Consider the following 23,737-nt stretch of genomic DNA (forward strand, 5'->3'; position numbering starts at 1 on the left):
GATGCTTTCATTGCAAAAAAAAAAACTTGAAAATAATCAGCGAAGTCAAATTACATTTTAATTTTACTTAATGTACATTAATGAGGGGGTCCACAAAAAATGGTTGAGCTGAAAAAATATAATCATAATATTGGAGGTTGGCAGTCATTTAGATTAGAAAAAAAACTACCTAATAATAATCTACAACGGACAATGTGTTAAAATATCTTGAGAGGTAGCACTAAATGTTTTAACAGGTATCCAGGGCTATACGACTTTCTTCTTTCAGACAAACACAGTCACTTAAAACACTTATTTTTTTTATGTATCCTGGCACTTCCAAGCATGTAAATGCTGTTCGATAGCGGCCATTATTTTGCACCTCTGTGAATCTGATATATCCGCAAGCACTGCGATGTAAAACTAACTTGTATTCCTTCGGGGGTTATCGCATGTCCTCTGAAGCAGAGTTTTTTTACAAAAATATTTCAGGTTAATTATTACAGAAATTACAATGTAAATAACTGACTGACTGAACACCGAGTTCCAGCTTCTTGGCTGACTTCTGACTCGACATACAGCAATGTAGCTTAGGTTAGCCAAGGAGTTGGAACTCTGTGTTCTCACGCAAAAAAAAACACGAGTCAGTTATTTATGCTGTAATTTGAAAACTAGAAATATTTTTGGTACAAAAACCCATCAATCTGCTTCAGAGGACGTGATAACTCCCTGAAGGTATATCGTTTAGTTTATCGCAGTACTTGCGGATATATCCGACTTACAAAAATTCAAAATAATGGCCGCTATCCACAAACATTACCAAACTTGGAAAAGACTGTTGGTCTGAAAGAAAATCATACACATCTAAGATAGCTTTGGGGTGAGTAAAACAAGGGATAATTTTTATTTTTGGGATAACTATTCCTTTAGCTTTGTTGGGTCTCCCAACTGAGACAGCATATTATAGCTATGTGGTCATGAAATTTAAGGGCATTATGATTGCCTTTAAGCTGGAGGAAACAAAATGTTGTGGCCATTGGTAGTAACAAGGCCTTGAGAAACTGTTTTAATTTGTTTGAGCTCAAGCATGAGATACTTAGCCCTTGCTGGTAGATGGTGAATTTATGCTCTCTAAAATACCACTATTGCCTGCCATTAAAGCAGGCTTTTATTTCAATTTTTGCATACATATATATATATAAAAGCCTTGGTTTTATTCCATTATAAAAAAAAAAAAATTGAAGTCAAGTATTTTGAATAGAATCTTAAAGAATAATTGTACATGGCCTTTAGAATTTTACTTTTGGAGGTACTTAAATATGCTTTCCTAAACCAGAAGAGCAGCCTTTTGCAAAAACCACCCCTTTAAAAGAAAAACCTATTCAAAATGACTTAGGGTTAGACCCAGGACTGAGCCAAATAAAATTGGATACTCCAATTGGTACCCAAGCAACACTGCTCAATTTGCCAAGTGAATTCATAATTGAATGGCTGAATACAAGGCTTAAGCTTCACACAAAACAAAAAATAAAAATAAAACACATTTGACAAGTTTATTTCTGAAACCGTGTCACTTACAGCATGTGAGAGACAAAGACAGCTTACAAAAAGTGTTCACAGAGAGAAATGCCTTTGGCAACTCATTTCTTTGAAATCAGACAGAATGGAGGTATAGAAAAAGAACGAAACAGAACATTTATAAACACACAAGGGCTTTGTTCCCCATAATTAGGCATTCATAAAGGCAGCTTGGCAATGAAGAGGCAAATACTGCTATAAGTGCTGCTGAAGTAGGACCAGTTTCTCTTCTGACCGTAAACTGGTGTCAGACCAGTTGCTTAAGGCTTTTAATACTCCTCTCCCTCCTCTTCATCCTCCACAGACTCAGCGCCAACTTCCTCATAATCTTTCTCCAGTGCTGCAAGATCCTCTCTGGCCTCAGAAAACTCTCCCTCTTCCATTCCTTCTCCAACATACCAGTGAACAAAGGCACGCTTGGCATACATCAGATCGAACTTGTGGTCCAGACGGGCCCAGGCCTCTGCAATAGCAGTGGTGTTGCTCAGCATGCACACAGCTCTCTGTACCTTGGCCAAGTCTCCACCAGGGACCACTGTAGGTGGCTGGTAATTGATGCCAACCTGTTGAGAAAGGATACATCAAGTTTAATTAGGTGTAAGAAAGAACATTAGAAATATTGTCTTGTCAATCTCTCCCACCTTGAACCCAGTTGGGCACCAGTCCACAAACTGGATTGAGCGTTTGGTCTTAATGTTGGCAATAGCGGCATTCACATCTTTGGGTACGACATCACCCCGATACAGCATACAGCAGGCCATGTACTTTCCATGCCGGGGGTCACACTTCACCATCTGATTGGATGGCTCAAAGCAGGCACTGGTGATCTCAGACACAGACAGCTGCTCATGGTAAGCCTTTTCAGCAGAGATGATGGGGGAGTATGTGACCAGGGGGAAGTGGATTCTGGGATATGGCACCAGGTTGGTCTGGAACTCTGTCAGATCGACGTTGAGGGCACCATCAAAGCGCAATGAAGCGGTGATGGAGGACACAATCTGGCCAATCAGGCGGTTGAGGTTGGTGTAGGTGGGACGCTCGATGTCGAGATTTCTGCGGCAGATGTCATAGATGGCCTCGTTATCTACCATGAAGGCGCAGTCAGAGTGCTCTAGGGTGGTGTGGGTGGTTAGGATGGAGTTGTATGGCTCGACCACAGCGGTAGAGACCTGAGGAGCAGGATAGATGGCAAATTCGAGCTTGGACTTCTTGCCGTAGTCAACTGAGAGACGCTCCATCAGAAGGGATGTGAAACCAGAGCCAGTGCCTCCACCAAAACTGTGGAAAATCAGGAAACCCTGGAGTCCAGTGCACTGGTCAGTCTAGAAAAAAAAAAATAATAATATATAGTTATCAGATGTATTGATCAAAATGTCAATTGCCACACCCTTGTTCCAAATGTGGACATTTTCTTTGTGATTAAAAAATGTATCCATGGTTCTGTCCGTACAAAATAAAGTCAACTATTAAATTTGCTTGCTATTCTTAATTTATGCTCTAGAGAAGTTGGTTATCAGTTGGGAATACAATGGGGGAAATCTCAAGAACAAAACTTTTAAAATATCAACTACATATTAGTTGAATAACATCAGTCACAGCCAATTATTTTTTTGTATTTGCTTAATTGTGTAATATTACCCAGCTTTCACTAGTAGTATTTTAAAAGGATTAATTTTGTGTTACTTAAAGTTGTGAAAAATGGTCATAACCTGTATACTTGTATGGTCTGAGTGTATCCCTAATTTGCATTTCTCTGTAGCTCAATCATATTTCATACCAGTTTGCGGACGCGCTCCAGCACCATATCGATAATCTCCTTGCCAACGGTGTAATGGCCACGGGCATAATTGTTGGCAGCATCTTCTTTCCCGGAAATGAGCTGCTCCGGGTGAAACAGCTGTCTGTAGGTTCCACTCCTCACCTCATCTAAAACACACATTTTACATTTCTTTAATATCTAGCACTTTAAAACAAAACCAGGCACTTACACTTCACCTTACATTTACAAATACTCTGGATGTTGGACAATGCACACATTCGTTTCAATAGGTCAGATGTAATAACTTGATTTGCTACAAGCTAGAAGCCTGGTTTTATGATGATAGTTCAATTGTAATCATGTATTAAAAACACCAATGAAAAAAAAAAAAAAAAAAGACCTCACCAATGACTGCAGGTTCCAGATCCACAAACACAGCTCGTGGCACATGCTTCCCAGAGCCAGTCTCACTGAAGAAAGTGTTAAAGGAGTCGTCTCCTCCACCAATGGTTTTGTCACTTGGCATATTGCCGTCAGGCTGGATGCCATGCTCCAGGCAATACAACTCCCAGCATGCATTGCCAATCTGTACGCCGGCCTGGCCCACATGGATGGAGATGCATTCACGCTGCACAAAGAAAAACAGGCTTTAAATGGCTGCCAACCAACTGCGTGCTCTAGGCACCTAAACCTAGTCATTTTAGTACATGCTGGCTACCATGCTATTTTACACTTTTTTTTAAAACCCAAAATATTTCCATCAAGTCTGAGTCAATTGAACGTTGGCAACATCCACCTTTGAACCCTGCAAATTTAAGTCGTAACTTCCTCAAGCAGCTGAACTTGAAACTATTCAACAAAATAAAAAGAACCAAACCTGGAAAAGAGGAGATTCTAGTATTTTGTGATCCAAGCAATCATTATTTAGACAAGAAGTACAAGACAAATATCCAGTAAATATATACTTCCTGAAACTCTCAGAAATCATTTGCAAGATGCATTTCACTTCCTTGTGTTAAAACGAATGCTTCAGGAATGTTCCAAACCTGTGTGACTGTCTTCAGAACAAAAAAAAGGTGATGTTAAACGTACCGCTTCAGTCAACCAGTCGTATAAAAAGGAAAAAGATTCAATTTCAATTACTTGAAAGATTACTGAAGTCTTACATTTTGCTTAACATCCCATATTCGAGTAAGAAAAAAAAAGAAGAGGTATTGAACAACAGGAGGACAGAGTTCTCCATTAGGAGAACTATCCTTTAAAGCCTCCAGGCAAAAAGCCGGTATTTCAAGCACAATTAAATATGATGGTTTGTGAAACAAGCACAACACATCATCCAGGTTAAAGTTAAAGGTAGTAAAGTGACTCAGAGGGCACATTCTCTGATCTCTCCAAGCTTTATCGCAAAATGGGCGACAGGAAGGAGCCAGTAACCTGAACTATGGCACAACAGAGGAACAAGAGAATTATTATTCAGCCGCCAACGTCAAAGCAACTACCGAGACGAATAACGGGACTTCACAAGAATGACCGCTTCAAGTGTACCTCGAGGGGTACAAAGTCTGTAGAAGTTGGAGAAAAAGCAGTCAGCAGACTCCCATCCCCCAGCCTCGAGCTCTTACCGGACCGCGAGCGCGCGCGCGTGAGTGAGTGGCCTCTGCGGTGGGATTCCACGAATTCCTCACACCAGCTTCTGAGTTATATCATATTACGATCCAATCATACATACCGGTCGGGAAGAAAAAGAAAAAAAAGCCCAACTCGCTTTCAAAGGTCGCTTACAAAATGTTTCATACTTCCTACATACGAAACATTTCACGTGAAAACGAAGACACGGAAGAAATGAGTAGATGAAAGGACAATGCAGTTATGTAAAGTTGATGAGAATGCAATTAAAAACCTTTGGCCTCGACGTTTTAAAGGGATAGTCCCCCCCAAAAAAGTCTAAGTCAAGTCAGTTTCAGTCGCAAGGATGTCAGTCTTTCAAAAATGTCATTTTGTGACCGAATGACAGAACTGATACGTTCAAGTCACCTGGCCCTTTAAGAGGTTTCAACTACAGCCACACAACTACCAAAGTAAAAACAGTTAAATAAAAAGTAAAAAAAAAAAAAAATAGGTGGCAAAGACCTCTTTTGATTTTTATTATTAAATCTGTAAAGTAATCATATTTTAGAGACTAGAATCGCACTTACCATTTTTACTTAGGTTTCGCGGGATCAAGTTTTCGAGAAAACGTTAAAGTATTTCGGTGCAAAAATCACCAAAAGTCGTTTTAAGCTCCGTTGAGTGTAGACGCGTAACGTGTCTCCGCCAACACAGCAATGAGGAGCCGGGGGCGCGCGCTTCACTCTTTATAACCGCGTGCGCTCTCACGCCGCCCGCCGCAGCGCGCGATTGGCCGGCGGCAGCATCGGCACCCTCCTCGCCGTACGATTGGTTTAACCAAACACTCGTCTTTAGATTTGAAAGTATTGCAACACTTCTAACCGTTCTCGAGAGCGAAAGGTCTGCCATGTCTCCGCCTTTTCCTTTTCCCGACAAGAAAATGGGTTATCAGAGAACTCGATTCATATCCCTTTGTCTTTCTTCTTCACGAAATGGGGGGTTTTCATTGGAAAGTTCAAATTTCCTCTCAAGTGCTTCAGGTAATTCCTTTGTTCGACAGCTTTTTTCATAAAGGTATCAAAAACTATCAACGCCGAAAGATTGACAGCCTTTGTTCAGTGTCTAAACAATTACTCAACTTTTATGGTTTGCTGAAAGTACAAAGGCAGCGATATCATAGTTCATATTTTGATTAATAAATAATTATTTTTTTTTTATTTTGAAACCAACTTCACGTGAAACTAAGACATGTTTAAGACATCTTAAAATTATAATTAGGATTTTGCACCGATTATTAGAACCCCGAGATCCAATTTAGACCCGCCCAATAAATTCTGCTCATGAAAAGGGTGAAAAACCATTAAGTATTATATAGTTCACAGTCTTTGTAACATGTTTCAGCAATGCATTTCTAACATTCATAATGCGCTTACAAACAATTCTCAAAATTGACTTTACACGGACTTAAAATTTGGACCGTTTAGCAGTGTGGCGAACCCCTTTGGCTCTGGGCATATATATATATATATATATATATATATATAGGCCTGGCAGGATACATGTCCCGAACCAAACTGAACCGTCACGGTAAGGACATCTCGGTTCGGTGCATGCAGCCTTACGACGAATACATCTAACCAATCTAGAAGGGGGGCCCACCTCGATGCAACCCCTGTTTGATAAGCAGAAGAACAGCGAACGCGTGCTTGAAAAAAAACAAAGCCCCCTAGACAGTGACCACCTACTGATTCTGATCGCGTCTCTCACACAAACTCACTAAGTAGTATTCATTAAAGACTCAACCGTTTGCGAAATGTTGCCTCTCTCACTCGGCACAAATCCGGATATTTTCATATTTGCGATGTAATGCATCTCAATGCCAAACTATTATTTATCATACATTATAAACTTTGTACTTCAGTCGCTTTCCAGCGTGTGACACAGATGTTTGTTTGACTATTTTATTTTGATAAAGTACCTACTGTGCTGTCAAGTTATCAATGCTGGAAGCGATATGCTTTGTGTGCGAGATCATATATATATATCCCTTACAGAAAGCAACTGAAATACTTTTGTACGTTTGGAGGAGGATGTGGAGCTTAAAAAAAATGATGACAGGAAAGCCTATGACGTAAAACCTCAGTTGTGTTATATGATAAACAGACTTTTCCTTTATTGTCTTTATCATGGAGTCACACTAAAAACTGCATACCACATCAAATGATATACTGCAGAACATCCACCATGCAAGTCATCCTTCATTCATATTAATGGGTCAGTTTCCAGTATATAACGACACAGTTTCACTGAGAGAGCACAGCTAGAATCACCCGTGCAGTCAGATTCACACTATTAAACACACTTAAAAGACTGGCACACTGGCTTCATGATTTCTCATTGATGATTCTGTACAAGATAATGGAAAAAAATCTCCGGTGCTTCAGGCACGTATATAAAGGGTAAAGTCAACGGGAGGAGCCCCAGCAACCAGAGATGATGACTATGTCAAAACAGACGTCAAAGACAGGATTGACACAGTTTACACAAAGCACCTCTGTTGTCACATCCTGATAAACCCGGCAATGTTCACTTCTTCAGGAAGGATTCAGTCACTTGGGCAGTAAGGCATACACACACTTGTCTCTTCTCCGAGACATTTTGACACCAGTAGATTATTATATTGCACTTTAAAGGACCCAACTGAGTGAATCTCACAGGGAACCAAAGATCAAAGTCTGTATGGAGAGGACAAAAACATGGTGGTGAAACACACATGTTGACTGTATCATAAAGTTTTATCCCTCATTAAGGGAAAGCGAGGACCGAGATCTCAGATGGCAACAAAACTTAAATCCAAAAAGAGGACGGTCATAAAAAGGCTGGTAATGGGATCTGATGCTCCGCTGAGCAGTGAAGCGCAGATTCCAGCATCCAGATATAAAAAGCGCCTCTGTCAAAATCAGATCTCATTTTTCTCTGAGCACACAAACTCCTGCGTCACAGCGTTGTGTCGCCATCGAAGTCACCACCTCCCAGCTGTCAATCACAGGGTCGTAACATTCAATGCTGCTGAGCAGTGAGTTCCCGTCGTATCTGCAGAAAGAACACAGATGCACCAAAGCAAAAGATTAACACGTTTGTTCATTTTTTGATAGTAAACAAGACATTGACCCAATATAGAGGAGTCCATGCTCCATTGACAGCTTACCCTGCAATGGCATAGAGGCGGCCCCTCAGGACCGTGGCTCCTACGTAGCAGCGTGGGGTGGTCATATTGGCCACAGTCGTCCAATAGTCTGTGCGGATGTTGTACACCTCTACGGAAGACAGGTGGGCCGTACCGTCAAACCCTCCGACAACATAGATGTGATCATTCAATAAAGCCACACCAGCCCCTGTAGATGAAAGCAGTCACAGTATATAGTTGTAGAAATCTACAGATTATTGAGAACTGATAAAAAATTAAACAGACACACACAGGTCATGAATTAGAAGTGCAAAATGAGAATTTGCAAAGAAAAATGATAAAGGATGCCAATAAGTGGACTCTTGTTTTTTAAAACTTCTTGTGAAAGTAGCATATTCTCACCAGAGCTTAGACTAGACATCCACTGGAAAGCCTTTCTCTCGTCAACCAAGAGTATTAGTAGACTGTCTGCTTAATACCTTCTAATACTTTATTTTGATGGGTCTAAATATATATTCTGATTATGAGAATTTTTGCAAGTATTAACTTATTGTACAAACCCTAAACTTACTCTAATAGTCTACTCGGAGTTAGTAGACATGTAGTTGCAAATGAGAATTAAATAACGTACTCGCAAGGTTATTTGTAGTTAGTAGAATGTCTACCAAAATAAAGTCAGAGTACAATAAGTAATTTTCATTTTGTTTAAACTATCCCTTTAACAAGTAAAAAACTAGCGTTTACCTGAGCGTTTGTTGGCCATGGGAGTGACGCTGGTCCAGTGTCCTGTGTGAGGGTCATACCGCTCTACAGAATTTAGGATGTTCAGACCATCATAACCACCTGAATCCACAACACAACACAATGTTTACCATGTCTGAGACGCTACATGTCTATCTGAACATGTCTGTGACAAGCCCTTCAGTTCCTGCTATTATGCTAGTTATCAGCAACTGTATCTCTGGATTCTCAGCACAAGAACACCAAAAAACCCCCACAAAATCACCACAGACTTCCAGTGTATTCATTTATCTTCTAAAACAATCAAAACATTACCTAAACAGTAAATAAGTCCACTGGCTACAACAAGCCCTGCTCCCTCTCTGGCCGTCTGCATATCTCCCAGCATGCTCCACTGGTCAATATTGGGGTCATAACGCTCCATGCTGGTGTGACGTCTACTACCATCAAATCCACCCGCAACATAGATCATATCTGAAGAAGAAAAAAAGAAAAAGAAAAAAAAATCAGTCTAAGCATGACTAGGTCTGAAAATAACATTTTGATTGACACAAAGCTGGTTTGTTCAACCGACTCGCAAAAGAGAAGCGCTTCAGGCAGTGTAGCCTAATGACATTGAAGAAAATCATCCTGCTGTACATCCACCAAACCCACATAATTCAGACTTGCTGAACTCGTTTGGTTGGCAGATTCAGTTTCAGTCTTATGTGAACTGTACAGCGTTGTTCAAAGCTCATGTACCTAAAAGTCTTCATAAACGCAACCCATCTCGACCCAGAATCTAAAAGAAACAACTAGAATGCCATCATTCTGAATAGATACCTCCGAGAGTTGTAGCTCCTGCAAGGCCTCGACGTACATTCATTGTGGCGACGGAGTACCAGACTCCATCTTCATCTGCTGTGTAATCTAAACACTCAACAGAACTCAAGCGTGATCGGCCATCGTATCCACCGATGACATAGACGCGATCATTCAGGGCGACGGTGGCAACATAACGCCGCTTCCTTGCAATGTTCTGGAATACAATGTTATCAGACAAATAAACTGCTGGTCAGATTACCATCAAAATTCATACAGTATTCTGTTTGCTTTGGTGGCACGTTGCTCACTGACACTGGGCAAATGTTTTTATTTAGCGGACAACATAACTTACAGGAAGAAAGCTCCACTCTCTGGTTTTTGGATCGTACTTCTCGACAACGTCAATGGGTGATTGTTGGCTGCCAAATCCTCCGATTACCAAGAGAACCTCTTTGGCACCTATAACCCATTGCAGTGTCAAACAGTAATTATACAAGGATTCACAAGAATGTCATGAACATGTTAAAACACACAAAAGTAATTCAGCAAAAGAGTGAACTGACATAACGATTTATATATAAACTGAGGATCAATTTGAGGCCTAAATACTGAAAACACACAGAGGCATCAGACCGAGTCTTGCTTGGGTTCGAGGACTCTGCATCTCGCTGCGTAACTCTGGACGGAGATGAAACTTCTTTGCTTCGTCCACCAAATCTCGACAAGGCAGACTGCAGCGTATCAAAGGCTAAAACATAGACACAACACTCAATACAATGTACAAATACCATGCAATAAAGCACAAATAATAATAAATAAACACACTATACACGCAAATAGTAGTGCTGGTCCTGATGGCTTCAAAGCTAAATTAGTTCAATTTGCTGCCTATGTAATACTGTATGCTCTTGCTGATTTATTTAATATGTCTCTGTCTATTTGTTCAGTTCCCCTTTATATGGAAATGCTTTTTCTGTGATAATTAGTTGATGTAAATAACTATCATCCAACTTTTTTTTTACCACAACTGCTCTTTCAAAATTCCACAGGTGCCTTTTTCGTTGACATTTCTACGGCTTTTCTTGATAAACTTCATTTGATTTAACTAAAATGCTCTTCTTAATTATTTTTAAAAATTAAAAAAAAAAATTTGGTATGCTGGTGACACTGTTATTTACATGACTAACTCTGATTTGTTTCAAATTCAGAATTCTTTATATGATTTTAACTCCCTGTAGTTATATTGAGTAAGTCGTTGTCTTGTTGAATGATGTTTAGTAAAAAAACAAACAAAAACAATGTTCTTTCAATTAGATTTGAATATTACTATTGACAATGATTTACCTCTTGATTCTGTTGATTCGTTTAAATATCTTTGTCTTTGGAATGATACTGAACTTACGTTTATGGCCCAGATTGATATTTGTAGCGTCTACGTGTTTTGTATGATTTTTCTGTTTATGTATTTTTATTACTCACTTTTTTAAATGAGATATTGCACGTCAAGGTGCTATCCTTTCAATAAATTCAATTCAAGTACACTGGTGGGGATTGCCGACCCCATGAACATTAAACATCTTCGCTTGCAACCGCAGGCATCCTGTACATTCACGCAGTCAGCATGTATTTGATTAGCAGAGTCTGACCTCTATATCAATGACATCAGTGATGTATCGTGGGGTGAGCAGCGGCATGCGCACATACTCCAGCAGATCGGGCAGGTATGGCTCTCTCTCTTTTCTGTTGTGCTTCACCCAGTTCAGAACTGCCTCGAAAACAGGCTCTTCTGAATCAACCTACAAGCATAACACAGATTTGTTCAAGCAGAAACCCCATTTTTTATGCTTTTAGATCTGCGTCTTCTTCAAGTAACCATAAATTTAAGTCCAAACACTGTAATTACACCTTTAGAATAAATGGACGGTGGTGAGAGACAGGAATTTAACACCACAAAAGGCAGATGTTTTTGTTTAAGAGCGTCCATGTGTATGAAACAAGACAAAAAAAGGGTTACAAGTCTGTACTCGTGATTTTTGCATTTTCTTCATTACTGAGAGTGGCTAGAAGGTAATCACAATGTATTTAACAAAAACCGCTTAGTTTTTAAACCAAGTGACAGACTATGTTATTTGGGATTTAAAATGTAACTATTTTGTTTAGACTACTTCTGCATGTTTCTGTACATTTGTTGAGCATTCGTCATTACAATATTCAAGTTTCCCAGGTGCACTTGAAGGCATGGACTCGTTCAGACTGAAAGAGCAAAGAAGGTATTTGCAGACAATCTCACCTGGATCTCATCACACTTGATAAGTTTTTCCACCTCGCTCTGACTAAGCAGCATAAACTCTTCCTGTTGCACCACTTCAGCAAAATGTTTCTGTGAAAAGAGCTCAGCTGCCTGCATCAAGTCCAGACAGTTGTGCGTTTCTGCAAAGTCTCTGATTCCCAGACAGTTTGATGGATCCAACTGACTATTAAGGAAATCACAGCAAGCTCTCTTCACACCTGTGGAGAACAAACACACACAAATAAAACCAGACCGTCTTATCTGCATTAAATACTGCAGAATTACATATACATCCACAGCAGGTACGTTGACAAATCAAATGCATTAAGCAGATATGAAAACCAAATTCAGTGATTTATATTGTAAATATATTATGTGGCAGACAAACCTGCTTTGATTCAAGAACTTTTTTTTACTCCATTGGTAATGTAGTGTGCTGGGAAACGAGTCTTTGCTTTAATGCAGATCTCTGACTAGAACGGATTTGCCTGAGGGATTTGGATAGTTATACTGCTCTTAAATGGCAACGACCATTTCCTTCTGCTCAAAGCAGCCCAGAAGCCTGATACTGCCACCGTCATTCTTGACAGAAGGGAAGGTGTTACCTTGGTGTCAAGCTACATTTTGTTTGTGCCAAACATGAATGTTTTATTGTCAGGGTGAAGAAAAAAAAAAACTTTCAGGTTTTGTGTTCGAGTAACTAGAAGAATTTTTGGTTGATTTGTTGATCCCTGAAAAGATTCTCCCATTTACAATTAGTCATGTTGCTGAATTTGGTAGAAGTGCCAGATCTTAAAACTATCTTTGTTTTCCATTTTGACTCCAAGGACACAGCGCTCCTTAGAAGGCTAAGCGATGCACGTCTTTCTATAACCATATACAGCTTTTTCTTCCACTTCCAATCTCAAAGTTGGACAGTGGTTACATAATTATATTGTATACATAATAAGAGACAAAAAAAAAAATGATTAAACTCTAATCCTTAGATGAGGGTAAAAAGGCAAGTAACTGAATGTGATTGATGTTATTTTTGTATCTTAACCTTAATGCATTTTAATATTTTTCCTATTTCCTTTTTTAATCCCACACATCTACAATATGTTTTAGCCAGAATGGACATATTTCAATGTTTTTTTTAAAGAAAATAAATAAATCGTTTGCAAAATTGATTAAAACAGTAAACACTTTCAGATTGTTACGAAAAATATATTATTCAAATACTCTTTGAATGTTCTATTCAACAAAGATCTTAAAAGCAAACCATACTTTTTATTTTTAAAAATAAAGAAAAGCCTCAGCTCTTAAAAGATCAATCAGGTTCTTCTGTAATCTTTATCTTCTGCAGCCGAGCTCTAATAGTAGGTCTGAGGCAATAATTGCCCCTTAATCTCATGCAGGTTTGTACTCGTGTTTGTCTCCTGAACAATTAAGAGTCTCAGTGAGTCCTTATCTTGCTTGGATCTCAGCAAGTATTCAGTGTTCATTCCCTTATAGCAGAAACAAAAATCCCATCATGCTGGCACATGTAACATATAGCAAAATTGATGTGGCATATACAGCACACATCATGTACATTATTTAGATGTGCCGATCTTGTTATTTACTTTCAGCGTATATAAGAAACTCATAAAGTGGTACTAACAATCAAATGGGTTTAGTAATATTAGGATCCCACAGCAAAGAATCAACAGTGTGAGTTGAGCTGGTTTGTGTTTGTACCTTTGAGTTGCAGGAGACAGGCAGCGGGCAGCAGCTCCTGAACGTTTTCTACTGTAACCAGCACAGTCTCCGTGTAAACAAAATCCAACAGGATCTCCATGGTGGACGCTGTGAGGCCCTGAATGTCCACAAAGGACTTCCCTTTTTCAGCAAGCTATAGAGCAACAAGAAAATTATGACACAAACATATTTAACATGACATATTTTAGTAGGGCAAAACATGGAGGGAAGTTAGCATTTCCAGTTCTCATCTACTCACCAGCCTGCTTTCACAGTCTCACTGTGTTTATGATCACACTATAGCAAACTATTCGAAATAAAACTTATTGAAATAGTTTCAGTCCCACTTTATATAAGCCGTCTTTAAACCATGTAAATAAAAATAAATGTATGAACAAAATAAAATAATGGACTAAGTTCATTAAGTCTGCAGATTTGAGTAGACAGACGTCACAGAAAATTTGTATAATATATATAATGGTTACAAACAGATTTTTTTTTTTAGCTTCAGACCATGCATCAGTCCAATTAGAGGACGTACAACATTTTAAGCCAGGTTTGATATTTTAAGAATTTTAAGAGTACTGTTCTTATATTGTTTAAAATCTGTTCAGATGTTGAACGTTGTGTAGTGTATTTCAGCCTGAATAATGATAAATAATAAACTCAAAGTGTTTTTTTCTTCAATAATTTATTACAGGCCACTATTATTACCATAATATATCTTCATATAGCATTATTTTTTCCAACATTGTACTATAAGACACGAATAACAACATTTTTATCAGAGGGTCTGCATCTCGCTTGACAGCGTTTGTTGTGTTCTCTCTAGTAACTCTGAATCAACTTCAACATAAAGAGACTACCTGCACCTCCTACTGTAAAGGAGCAGAACTGCAACAAAGTTAGATTTTTTTTTTTTTAGCTTCGTGCCAATTTTAATAATACACATAGAAGGCAGAAAATTATGAGGAGAAGTGAGAAAAGCACGATCATGAGCCGCATTTGGACATAAATTTACTCTAAAATAAGAAAATGGCTTGTCTACTAACCACGTCAAGGCTGTCAAGAGACAGTGACAATCATAGTGACATTAATTCAGCTCATTATAGTATTTGAAGACACATGTTTGGTGAACAGACTGCTCTAGTTAAGACCACATTGATCTGTGTAACATGTGAGAGATGAGTGTGCATACAGAGGGTATTTGTTACCTCACTGGTGAACATGGCACAGAAATAATCACTGCACGCCGCCAACACAATGCGGTGGGCCGGGAAATCTGTGCCCTCCACCCTCAGAGTGATGTCGCACAGCGTGTTGCTTTTTCTCAGGGCGTTCATGGCATTCAAGATGGATTTGGCATGCGAATTGGTCATGATGTCCTTGGGCGCCATGACGACAGGGGGTGGGGTGGAGTGACAAAACCTCAGGCACTGCAGGATGATGATTTCTGTAGGACACGAGCAATCTGTGAACAACACAGGCCATCCCAAATACACAGAAAATCCAAACCCATATGACATCCTTTCATCGGTTTGACGTAAAAGATGACGTTTTTTGTTTCTGTTCCCTTTGACTTCCGTTATATTTTTCCCCATATGATGAAAATCTATGAAAAGTAACTGTTTGGTTACGAACATTCTTCAAAACATCTGCATTTATGCTCAACCGAAGAAGAAAGTAAGTCTGTTTTTAACGACATGGAGGCGAGTAAATGATGGCAGAATTTTCATGTTCGGGTAGACTATTTACTCAGATCTGCATTGTAGCGTAAAAGTTGACAGCTATACGTTATCATTTGATGAGAATGTTATTTACAGAAAGTATTAAGCAAAAAGACCTTTATAGAAAGAAATTGAACCTTAATGACAACTGGAAAAACAGTAAAATTATAAATCTATACTTTATCAAAGAAACAGATAATTTCCCATCCTTTCGGAAAACCAACCTTTAAGTAGCTTCTTAAAAAGAGTGTGTAGATACATAAACAGTATTATGTTTCAGGTCTACCTGTAGGCTGTGATGAGCAGAATGGCCACTACACCTGTGTATTACTCTAGACTGGAAACAGGAATCACTTCTTCGTATTTAACATGTTTTATAAATATCACTTAATACAACAAAACGTGTTAGCGTAAGTCAGGTTGAGAGCTTAAGCCTCACAGAGGTGAACTGAGGCTACATGCTAAAGCTAACTGAAAACGTATGCTAACCCACACATAAACATCTGAGTTTGAACTCACAACGTACATCGAATCCGCAGCAGAGCAGAATCGGACCAGGACTGGATGACAGCACACAGCGGTCTATCTGGACATCCGCTGGCACCCCTCACAGGGAGACCCTCGCAGGTGTGAACTGAATTAATTTTACTCCAGCAATGAAAAAGAACGGAGCTCACGTGTGCGCGCATCCCCAGCAAAACACTGCGACGTCACCAGCGCGTGCGCACTACAAGTGCCGTGCTCGCGCGCCTCCTTAATGCCATCTCTAATAACAAATTCGGGCCTTTACATAATCATTTAAGAATAATAGAACAGTGCCGCAAGAACTGATAAAACTATTGTTGTATAACCACAAGGGTTTGAATTTAAATGCTTACTAAGCACAGCAGTTTTAAAAATGAATGACTGATATATTACATTTTATAATAATTTTATGTGAAAAATAGTAATCCTTTGACAAATAGAACTTTGTCATGACGAAATCTGTCATGATTGTAGTTCAAGTTGGGTCTAAACAACGGCTGTGTTAGTAGTTTTGTTTACTACCAAGAATTCAGTTCCCAGAACGTTCTGGGAACGTTAGTTTTTGGTTTCCAGAACGTTGTTTTTATGGTTCGTTTTTGTTTAGCAAGCAAAGTTCTCTTTTACGGAAATAGAACGTTAGTTTCTGGTTTGTATAACGTTATTCTAATCTCTTTACTCCAATATGATCACCCAGAACACACAACAATATATGTTAAAGTGACATAGAAATGATCTGTGCTATAAAACCAATAACTTTGTTTTATCTATTGTTTTAATAATAGAAAATAATGTAAGCACATAAACACATCATATGCAACTTGCAAGTTACGATTAAACACGATTATTTGTACATTACAGAGTACAGATGACATTTCTTTAGCACCAGGTAAAAATGGCTTTAACATAATATACTGTTTTCTAAAATGTGACATTTATTCACAGATAAATCAGTACATTAACGTCTTACCACTAAAGTATAGTTTGTTCAGTGGTAGTCATTTCCCAGTTTGATGGCAAGCATGATTCCCATCGTACCTAAATAAAATTAAACTTGCTTTATCACTTAGGTGAACTATGGACCGGTTCTCTTCGGTCCATACAACATCCTCCTCAGCAAAGGTTAGTCTAGCTTTTGGATTCTTTTTACTGACAAGAGGTTTGTTAACTGCAGAGTGGGCTTTTAGTCAAAATTCCTTTAAATGTCAAGACAGCTCCTGACCCTGTTCAGCGCTGAACTATCAAGCATTCTAGCTGGAGTGCTGAACCGGTTGACCAATGAGATTCTACACATTATCCGAGCCTCTCGTGCATTTCTTTTACATGGCAGTTATACTGCCAGTTAAATAGGGTATTTGTAAGTGTTCTCCAATTTTGAGTAGTGTTGTATACACATACACACACACACACACCAAAATACTGTTAATGATCAAAGCAAACAATTCTAGGCGTTTCATCTTTATTCTCTCGTTTTAATATCTTGACTTCTAAAACCAGTGCAAATATTTCTTACTGAAACCCTGATTCGCTCAAACAGAAGATAAAATTGTGTCCCAACATGAATTCCATTGCTAAAGCTCTAGGTTAAGCATTTCAGGTCAAAAGTTAATGAATGATCATGCAAACATTTTTGACAAAACTCAGACCTAAGCATGTTTCTATGCGTTTTCCCTAAAATCCTTAAAAAGTACAGAACCACAAACCAACAGATCAGTCAGAAGAAAGAGTGTTGGAGGAGGTAGTGCCTCTCGAGACCACTGTAATGATTTATGATTTATTCCGGTGATTTACAATAAATTCTGTGCTGCACTGAAATAACAAAGAACGATATAAACACAAGACTACCTCATTTATCAAGAGTTTTAAGTATCTTATTCAAATATATGTTAAAATCCTTCAAGAGATAATAAAAATTATTAAATCAGCATTGTGTCGGGTCCAGGTTCGTTGTGAAGTGAGCAGGCACTGGACAAAGTTCAAGTGATTTGTTTCTCTTTACAGCAAAGTATCATCTGTGCAGCCTCCTTCCAGGCCGTAGCGGAACTCCTGCAGGTTTGAGATCCCATAAAAATGGACAAACGCCGCTGCAACAACCAGCACGTGGAATATCTGATGAGACTGAAACTGAGAAAGGAAAACAGACAGAGACCGTGAATATTGCAAAAGCAATTTTCAGTCAACGTGACGCCTTCATTTCATTAGCAGCTATACATTTTTTTTTTGTCATAAATTTAAGGGTTAGATCCCCCCAATTAATTATTCACCTTGATGTCGTTCCAAACCCGTAAGACCATTCATCTTCGGATATTTCTGATGAAATCGGAGAGCTATATGATTGATTTGACCTGACCCTCCGTAGACGGCAACACAGCTGAAATGTTCCAGATCCACAAAAGTAGTAAATACATCCGTAAAACAGTCCATGTGACATCAGTGGGTCAACTTTAGTTTTGCGTCACTATGAGGATACTTTTTTTGCGAAAATAAAAGAAAAATAACATAATTAGTGTCGCCAGGTTGAGCCACTGAGGTCACATGGACTGTTTTAGGGATTTATTCGCTACGACCCTGGACTTGGGAACATTTCGGTTGTTTTGCTGTCTGTGGAGGGCCAGATCAATCAGATTTCATCAAAAAGATCTTAATATGTACTCATAATATGAACGAAGGCCCACAGGTTTAGAATGACACGAGGCTGAGTTATTAATGACAGAGTTTTCATTTTTGGGTAAACTAACCGTTCAATCATCAGTATGAACATTAACAAGCATAACCGTTTTTGTACTGCTACAATAACACCTGTGTGAATATTACGCTTTCACGCTACTTTTCGAATACCACATGCAACAAGGATTCCTTGTTGAATCTTACCCAGATGTCACATTTCCCAGGGAAGTAGCGTTCAGGTATACGTGCTGCATAAAGTGCTGCTCCACTAATGTACATGGCACCCATCAGATAGAACCAGCCCATCTGACCCACCGTCGTTGCCTTCACAAAACCCTCTGCGATGGTAAAATGCATTGTGGGAATGAGCCCACTGAGACCAAGGCCCAGGAAAACACCTAAGTATGAGGAAAAATGTATTAAGAAAAATCTGAAATCAATCAGGCAGGTAAAATACATAAAGAAGCAGGTGAGGATGTTACCTGCACGGGTGGACCGGTGGCGAGGAGTGGCGAATCGGTCCCACTGGGCCACAATGATAGCAGCGACACCCAGCACACATACAACAGAGAGATAGATGAGCCGCGGCTGAGGAGAGCAGTAAAACGAGTAGTACAGCCACGGAACGAATGAGCCCATGATCAACAACGCGATACCAGAGTAATCCAACCTACAGACATAAAACATACACTCAATCACGATCCTTCAGAAATCATTCTAATACACTGGAAAAAAAATTCATTAGAAGAAATTTATTAATGTGAAATAGAAATTTTATTTCATACTGTCACATTTGACATATTTAGTGCATCCTTGCTAAATGTAAGTATTAAGTTGCCACTGCAGTAATAAAATACAAGAAAAAAAATTACAAAGAAAAAAGTTATTTTAGTATTTCACAATATTTCTATTTTGACTTGTTTTTTATTAAATAAATGCAGTCTTGGTGAGCATAAGACTAGTTTCAAAACATAAAAAAACAACAGTGTAATTTATAAGTACTGCATTACAATATTGCGTGACTCTCTAAAAAAGTAACTAATTCCGTTACTTTTTAATGGAATGTAATCCATTACGATACTTTTGCGTTTACTTTTTAAATACGAGCAAGGCCTGATAGTTTGTTTTTAATATAAGAAGTTAAATTCACATCTGTGCAGTAGAATACAGAAAGTGACTTGTCAATAAATGTGAAAAAGTAACTGGCTTTACTTTTTAATGTACTTTTTAAGAAAATATCTGTTACTTTTTCAAAAAAGTAATGTGTAATACTTTACTAGTCACTTGAAAAGAGTAATCTTATTACGTAACTCACATGACTTTAATGTGCTACTCCCAACACTGACTATACAAATATTACACATTCCTGGCAGCCAGTGTGCACAATGCCACTTAATGAGCCTCTCATAAAATGCCTACACACAAAGACCATAAAAACCGGTATCGCTTACTTTGAGAAAGTCCTGGAGACCTTTTCTGAGTGGCAGTAGACGGTGTGAAAAAGCCAGGAGAAGCACAAACAAAGAACTGCGCCCAGGAAGAACACGCCAAACACCACCTTCTCCTGAATGGGCGCCATGAACGACACGTTTGGCCGCAGCATTGTCAGTGTGCCCAAGCACAGGAACAGAATTAAGCCTGTAGGGACACATCACGATAGCTTAATTAGCCTTACAAACTACATGCCAGAAACATAATTACAATTTAGAGTGACATTAGAAGTCTACTTTGTGTCATCCTCAGGGCAGTGATTCACACATATCGGATTATCACATTACAAATACCATTCAATTAATCTTTCTTAAAAAGCTACTGGGGTTATGTGACATACTACTGTTTAAAAGTGACACTAAAGACTTTTACATTGATCCAAAAGACTCATCAAAGAGTGCAATATATATATATATATATATCTCTCTCAGGGTTTTTATTAAAACAATGCATGCTCGGGCATAAGACACTTTCTTTCAAAAAGGGCATATATAATAATTTGTTTTAGCATTATCATGCCACAATGTCACATATAACAAGCGCAGACCGAGCAGGTGAGTCCAGATGTTTCCAGTTTCTGTGTGAATCCTGAAGATGCTCCCAAAGCAGGCACGGAAGGACGGCATGGGGGGGCGGTGTCCGTGCAGCAGGTAGTCATTGTCCTTCAGCCAGTCGGGGAGGAGATGGTATGGAATAACTCGCCAACGTCCTTCCCATACCTGTCAATGGTAAAACTTCCGCTTTAAATGGCGGCTATTATGCAAAACCCACTTTTACTTGTTATTTAAAGATAAATGTGTATTTGCATTGTGTGCACACAAGCACCGAGTAATGGTAAAGAAGTCGTGTGCAGGATAAGTAAAATGTAATGTTGCAGGTCCTGCCCACAAACAGTGCCTACAAGAACTTACACGTTCATAGCGATTTACTATTTTTATTTTATTGTTAGGCTCATATTATTGTTATGCTGTGTATTATGCTGCCGTTTACCTTGATAGACCTAACCGAATGTCAAATATCAAAATGTACAAGCCTTAAAAGGCACAACCTTATTCTGGAAAAGGTGCAGGGATTTGCATTTAAAGAGACATGCACAAAAACGACATGTTTCTGCTTCCACTCAAAAAAGTAATGGACATAAAAGGTGCCCTTTAACACAAAGAGTAGGGAAAAATATACTATAGCAGTAAAACCCAAAACAACCTGGTTACAAAGTTTTTTTCTAAATATCTTCCTTTGTGCTCGGCAGAACAAAGAAATTCATACAGGTTTGGAACTACTTGAGGGTGATAAAATGATGACAGAATTGTTATTTTTGGGTAAACCAATCATTTAAATACATAACATTTTTGAAAATACATCAACAGGCGTTCCAGGACGGTTAAGGATAAACATCTGTTACCTTGTGTACAAACTCCTCCATCTTCTCCATGGCATGGTGTGCCTGCATGGGCAGTGTAACCACCCGCAAACCTCGTCCTTCTTCATCCTCATCCTCATCCTCATCAGGAAATGCTGATGCACCCTGCAACAATGATCATGCTTCTAAGTATCTCTTAGCTTTTAGGTAAGCATGTATATGCACATTACTACTCATGATCGGGGTCATTGCAAGGCTGAATTTATTTGATTAAAATGCAGCTAAAATAACTGTTTGAGATTTTTTAAAATGCAATTTATTCCCGTGATAAAGCTGATTTATTGATTCTGAGGCCGATTTAGATTCTTCGATGAAAAAAACACTGAAAAGAACATCATTACTTGAAATAAAAATATTCTGGAACCTTTTAAATGTTTACCGTACCGTAACAAAGTAACGCGTCTTCGCAAAAAACAAAAAGAATAAATATCGCTAATATATATTATTAATATAAAACCAATACTTTTCCCCCCTTCCGACTCACTCTTGATTTCTCAGCTTTAGCCGTATATGTCAGCAGCGGCCCAAGCTCCGCGAGCTCCGCGTCCTCATCATCAGAGGTGCGCCGCCCGGCATCACTGTTGGAGCCGCAGTCACCATGGTGACAGGTTGTCATGGGGAGACAAACCTAAAACTCCCCGGAGTTTCCACCTTGTTCCACAGTTCACGATCTGGGCCTGATGAGGATGCGTAAAAAGTAGAGATTAATTGCTGTTAACAGTGTCGGCTACGCAGTCAAGACAGGCTATACATATATTTCATAATATCCCATATCCAAATGGTTGATTAACTGATTCAGGGTTTCATAGAATCAAGACCTGTCTAATAATCGCATTTTAGCCTAGAACTAGGTTTAAGCTTTGTCTGTGAAACGGGGTTTAAGTGTTGTCAGATTAAAAGACATGATGTGCAAAAACCCCTAAAATGAATTCCAAAGGGGCCCCCTTAAGCTCATCTCTGATACGGTTTTGAATAAATGTAATCTAGATCAAAAAAATCGGTTTGGACTTGAATGGTATTCGTTCAGTCTGCTATAATACGATCAGTTGTTTTTCTTCTCAGATCTGGTCAGGCTGGACTGGCTGCTCCAGTTTCCATAGCGTTAAAGGTTCGCATCCTGTTAACTCAGTGCGCTTACAGGCTAACTAAACGAATTACACCATTACAAAAAGCATTTACGGATTCTGCTAAACGCTCTGTTTGTATTACTGTCGTTATACGGCGTGTAACATCGCTGTTATGTGACCGAACCGAATCAGTTTAGCTGCACCGGATGACACTAGCATAAATGCTAATGCACTTCCTCATGTTTTGAATTGATCATCAATCTAAAAAAAAAAAACATACAGCTGCTTTCATCAAAACATCAGACTAATAATAGCGACTAGGGTTAACGATATGAGAGCTAGGTGTTACCTGGCTGGACAGGCAGTGAAATCAGTTCATCGGAGTTCACCAGCAGCTGCTCGCCGTCTGCTCGCTACGAGTCTCTGAAACCTGTAGAACCAGGCGATTCGGCTCCACAGCAAGCTATAAGACCGATCACTTAATTGACACAGATTGAGGCGGTCTGACACACGGTACGCTACATCAGCTCGCGGAGGCGGTGCGGGTACGTCCTGTCCCTCGGTCACAGAGGGAGGAAGAGCACGTGGTACCGGAACCGGTTTGACCCGCGGCTGTGAGCGAACTTGCGGATGAGCGTATAATATTCTTTATTGGAAAAGCGACAAACGCTGCGCACACGGAAAAAGGAATCAAATATTGTAATATTGGTGTTAAACGGGCCTATCTAGATGTGCACCTGAAAAAACACGAGACATTTTAAGGCTACTGATTCACATCATGCAAACATTTACCAGAAAAATCTTGGAATAATCTTCCCATTTATCTAAAAAAAAAAAAAAAAATCTAAAGGTTAAAGGTTACAATTTTACAATAATCTATTCTGTTTTTACACGTTAATTCAACCACTGACCCATGTGCACGTGCGCATTGGTCATTACTCTGAATATTGGGAGGATTGGGGTTATTTATTCATCTGTTTGTTCGTTTGTTTGTTTATGGGGATGGTACAATGCTTTGTGGACACGATTTACGAACACACAAAAACTGTGCACATGATTATAACAAGCTAAAAAAAAGGGTCTAAAAACGAATAGAAAAAGGCAAAAAATACAGGGACTTTTTGAGGAGTACACTAATATACTATATTTTGCCACGATTAACGTGTCTTTGACGATTA

The 23,737-nt window shown here is 39.0% G+C and overlaps 3 protein-coding genes across 5 annotated transcripts; all 3 read right to left on the reverse strand.

The window, feature by feature from the left end:
• Positions 1–1,518: 1,518 nt before the first annotated feature.
• On the reverse strand, positions 1,519–5,665 carry tuba5 (tubulin alpha 5). Its single transcript, XM_043247324.1, has 5 exons — positions 5,512–5,665; positions 3,722–3,944; positions 3,335–3,483; positions 2,199–2,879; positions 1,519–2,120 (listed from the first exon to the last, which is right to left on the reverse strand). Exons 1-5 carry the CDS (start codon positions 5,512–5,514, stop codon positions 1,827–1,829), a joined length of 1,350 nt encoding a protein of 449 aa, XP_043103259.1. The 5' UTR covers positions 5,515–5,665; the 3' UTR covers positions 1,519–1,826.
• A 1,402-nt stretch (positions 5,666–7,067) lies between these two features.
• On the reverse strand, positions 7,068–16,095 carry LOC122351021 (kelch-like protein 12). Of its 2 annotated transcripts, none has more exons than XM_043247847.1 (12): positions 15,919–16,095; positions 14,880–15,118; positions 13,666–13,819; positions 11,947–12,164; positions 11,303–11,452; positions 10,290–10,404; positions 10,009–10,115; positions 9,675–9,870; positions 9,168–9,326; positions 8,856–8,954; positions 8,133–8,319; positions 7,068–8,017 (listed from the first exon to the last, which is right to left on the reverse strand). In XM_043247847.1, exons 2-12 carry the CDS (start codon positions 15,060–15,062, stop codon positions 7,891–7,893), a joined length of 1,695 nt encoding a protein of 564 aa, XP_043103782.1. In that variant the 5' UTR covers positions 15,063–15,118; positions 15,919–16,095; the 3' UTR covers positions 7,068–7,890. The 2 variants fall into 2 exon arrangements, with proteins under 2 accessions (XP_043103782.1, XP_043103783.1); XM_043247848.1 differs by having other exon boundaries at positions 15,912–16,095.
• A 576-nt stretch (positions 16,096–16,671) lies between these two features.
• adipor1b (adiponectin receptor 1b) lies at positions 16,672–23,156 on the reverse strand. Of its 2 annotated transcripts, XM_043247715.1 has the most exons (8): positions 22,909–23,150; positions 21,977–22,169; positions 21,475–21,597; positions 20,620–20,791; positions 20,033–20,219; positions 19,064–19,251; positions 18,786–18,979; positions 16,672–18,038 (listed from the first exon to the last, which is right to left on the reverse strand). In XM_043247715.1, the coding sequence occupies exons 2-8, from the start codon at positions 22,106–22,108 to the stop codon at positions 17,910–17,912; spliced, it is 1,125 nt and encodes a 374-aa protein (XP_043103650.1). In that variant the 5' UTR covers positions 22,109–22,169; positions 22,909–23,150; the 3' UTR covers positions 16,672–17,909. The 2 variants fall into 2 exon arrangements, with proteins under 2 accessions (XP_043103650.1, XP_043103649.1); XM_043247714.1 differs by having other exon boundaries at positions 18,786–19,251; positions 22,909–23,156.
• Between the last annotated feature and the right edge of the window lie 581 nt (positions 23,157–23,737).

This window comes from Puntigrus tetrazona, chromosome 8, assembly GCF_018831695.1.
Source record: "Puntigrus tetrazona isolate hp1 chromosome 8, ASM1883169v1, whole genome shotgun sequence".
Classification (NCBI taxonomy): Eukaryota; Metazoa; Chordata; class Actinopteri; order Cypriniformes; family Cyprinidae; genus Puntigrus; species Puntigrus tetrazona.